The sequence below is a fragment of the Egretta garzetta genome, unplaced genomic scaffold, assembly GCF_000687185.1.
Source record: "Egretta garzetta isolate BGI_Z169 unplaced genomic scaffold, ASM68718v1 scaffold245, whole genome shotgun sequence".
In the NCBI taxonomy this organism is placed as follows: Eukaryota; Metazoa; Chordata; class Aves; order Pelecaniformes; family Ardeidae; genus Egretta; species Egretta garzetta.
This window is the reverse complement of record NW_009259721.1, coordinates 831,614-834,155: the sequence shown is the minus strand read 5'-3', so window position 1 is coordinate 834,155 and position 2,542 is coordinate 831,614. Positions and strand designations below refer to the sequence as shown.

The following is a 2,542-nucleotide window of genomic DNA, read 5'->3' as shown; positions in this document are numbered from 1 at the left end:
AAGAAAGGTCTTTCTTACTAAAAACTGCAGCCTCTGCCTCTCTGTCTCTGGAGTAAACTCCCTGGACATTGGAATGATTTCCCCGTTACGGATGATAATGGCCCTGCAATGAAACATGGAAGGATGAGATTAGAGAGGAGGAGAGGAGGAGTGGCAGGGACGCTAAGCCCGGCTCTCCAGGGCTGATTCCCTGCACGGCTGCCCGGGTGGTGCGACCCCTTCCCCTCTGCTGTCTGCCCTCTTCCCAGCCCTGAGCCAGAGGCAGGGAGGAAGAGAAAATGGAAGAGAAGCATGGGGCAGAGGGGAATGAAGCAGAGCAAACCAAAGGACAGGACAGGATTGGAAAAGGAGCAGCACAAAGGTGGCGAACCCTCCCGCAGAGGGGGGCCACACAAGGGACAGGCAGAAATCGCCAGCAGCGGGACACGGATGCGAGTGCCCAGCCCACGCCAGCACGGCTGCTCACTGCTGGGGCTGGTCTCATTGTCTGCTGTGTTAAAAAAAAAATAGAAGTCTGATTATGAGATGTTTCTGGATGTCATGGGGGGATTGAGGACCCTGTGCATGCTGCCCTCCTGCACGGGCGGTGCTGGCCACCGCTGCCATGGAGGGGCCCCACACCCAAAAGGAGAGGCAGGAAGGACCTTCTCCTCCTCTGCCCCAGAGCTGGAAGCACATTCTCCAGGCTCAGACAATTTGCCAGAGTCTGTATTTGCTGGCCTGACACTGCTGAGGACAAGCTACTCCTGCAGTAAATATAGGGCAATTCAAACAGCTTCACCCTCCGCGTAAGGTAGGCTTTGCCTTCCTGCACTGCTTGGGGGGTATGAACGCACCCCGGCGCAGTTACAGAAATGCACCCGAGGAAATGCACCCATCAGTCAAAATCCTTGGGCTCCAAGCTCCCCCAGGACTTGTCTGCAGATAGATTTGCATGTCCTTCTGGAAGAGTTCACTGGCGTGAAGCGTGCCCTAAAATGACTTCTTGCACATTTCTGACAGCTTTGCCAAGGGCGATTTTCACTCCCCGACTTGCAGCCCAGGCCGGCACTGGCAGCAGGGGCTGGGGTGTGATCCGGAGCCATCTGGGAAGCAGACGGCATGCTGCCAAGAAGGCAGGGAGCAAATCCCAGATTTTGGGAGGCAATTCTGTAGTCCCTCTGTGCAGCAGGCAAACGCTGTCCCTGGGGCGTGCAGGGAGGCAGGGGGTGGCTCTGCCTGGCCCTGCCACCCCTGCCCCCAGCCCAGCTTCAGGGATGGAGCCGGCTGCTCCTTGCCAGCCATGCCCGTGTGCTCCCCGCTGCCCTGCTCTACCAGGGTGCTCCCCGATTGCCAGGCGAAATGTGGGGGCTGCCCGGTGGGGCTGTACCTGCTGTCGCCGGCATTGGCCACGTAGAACTTGCCCATGAGGTAGACAGCAGCCAGGGCGCAGCAGCCCCCGGACAGGCGCTGGGACGCTCGCTCCCGCTCGATCTGGTCATCCTGGGGAGAAGAGAGCAGCTCCAGGCAGGGCGGGCAGGCGGCCCCATGCCAGCAAGCAAAGCTGCAAGCAGCCCAAAATAGCGCCCGGCTGCTCCGGCAGCACCTCGGCTGCTGGCCAAGCTGAGACCCCATGCGAGTGGGGAGCGGTGGCCGGCCAGGGCCTGGGCACCTTCCCCCACGGAGCCTGGGGTGGCTGCAGGGCTGGGGACACAAGGGTCCTGCAGGGCAGCCAGGGACACGGCTTCACCAGGGCAGTGGAGAGGGCAGGAGAGAGCAAGACAGGAGGGGAGCAGCTGGGACTGCTGGAATGAAGCAGAATGAAGCCCTCTGCACCCACACAGGTCTAGAGCCCAAAGCCTCAGTGTCCTGAACCCCCCCCCAAACACGGGAGAGGATCGCAGCGCCCTCTCCCAGACCGTCCTGCTTGGAGTCCTCCCTGCAGCCCCCTCCTTGCTACAGAGCTGCCTTTTCCCAGAGGGGAGAAGCCAACGCCGACACAGACAGCAAGGAGATGCTCCCGGGGTGCCTGGGTGACCCCACGGGGGGGCTCACTCACCATGTGCTTGAAGGCGTTCTCGATGGCGCCGATCACCAGGCTCTCGTGAGAGACAGCTTTCTCCAGGTGAAACCGCGGCACAGCATCGTTGGGGACCTCCTTGTCGTCCTCTGAGAGGGGCACCCGGCTCAGCTCCGCAGGGCCAGCCCTCATGTCGTGCGGGAGGCAGATGGGAGGCGGAGAGGGGTCCTGCAGGATGTCCACCAGGTCCCGGAGCTGCTCGCAGATGTGCAGGTGGAGCCTCTTGGATGCCATGACAGCAGCACCGCTGCCCGCATGGCCGTCAAACAAGGCCCAATAGTGGAAATAAAAACCCTTCCTGCCCTGCGGGGAGAGACAGGAAGGTTGAGTGAGCCTGTGAGGAAGCAGAGGGCACGGGGAATTCAGAGCAGCTGGGGTCACCAGCTGAGGACAGAGACACGGGGCTTTGCCTCCGGCTGGCAGGTCCCAGCCCAAGCGCGGGCAGGAGCGATGTGGGCAGCTGATCGAGGGTGTCGGGACACG

The 2,542-nt window shown here is 61.6% G+C and overlaps 1 protein-coding gene across 1 annotated transcript in view; it reads right to left on the bottom strand.

Moving 5' to 3' along the window:
* Positions 1-2,542, bottom strand: part of PPM1J (protein phosphatase, Mg2+/Mn2+ dependent 1J) — an 8,695-nt gene that overhangs the window by 5,506 nt on the left and 647 nt on the right. The window contains exons 3-5 of the mRNA XM_009639420.2: positions 2,039-2,362; positions 1,370-1,482; positions 19-103 (exon numbers count right to left, since the gene is read on the bottom strand). Coding sequence (XP_009637715.2) covers positions 19-103; positions 1,370-1,482; positions 2,039-2,362 — 522 coding nt within the window. The remainder of the gene's footprint in view (positions 1-18; positions 104-1,369; positions 1,483-2,038; positions 2,363-2,542) is intronic.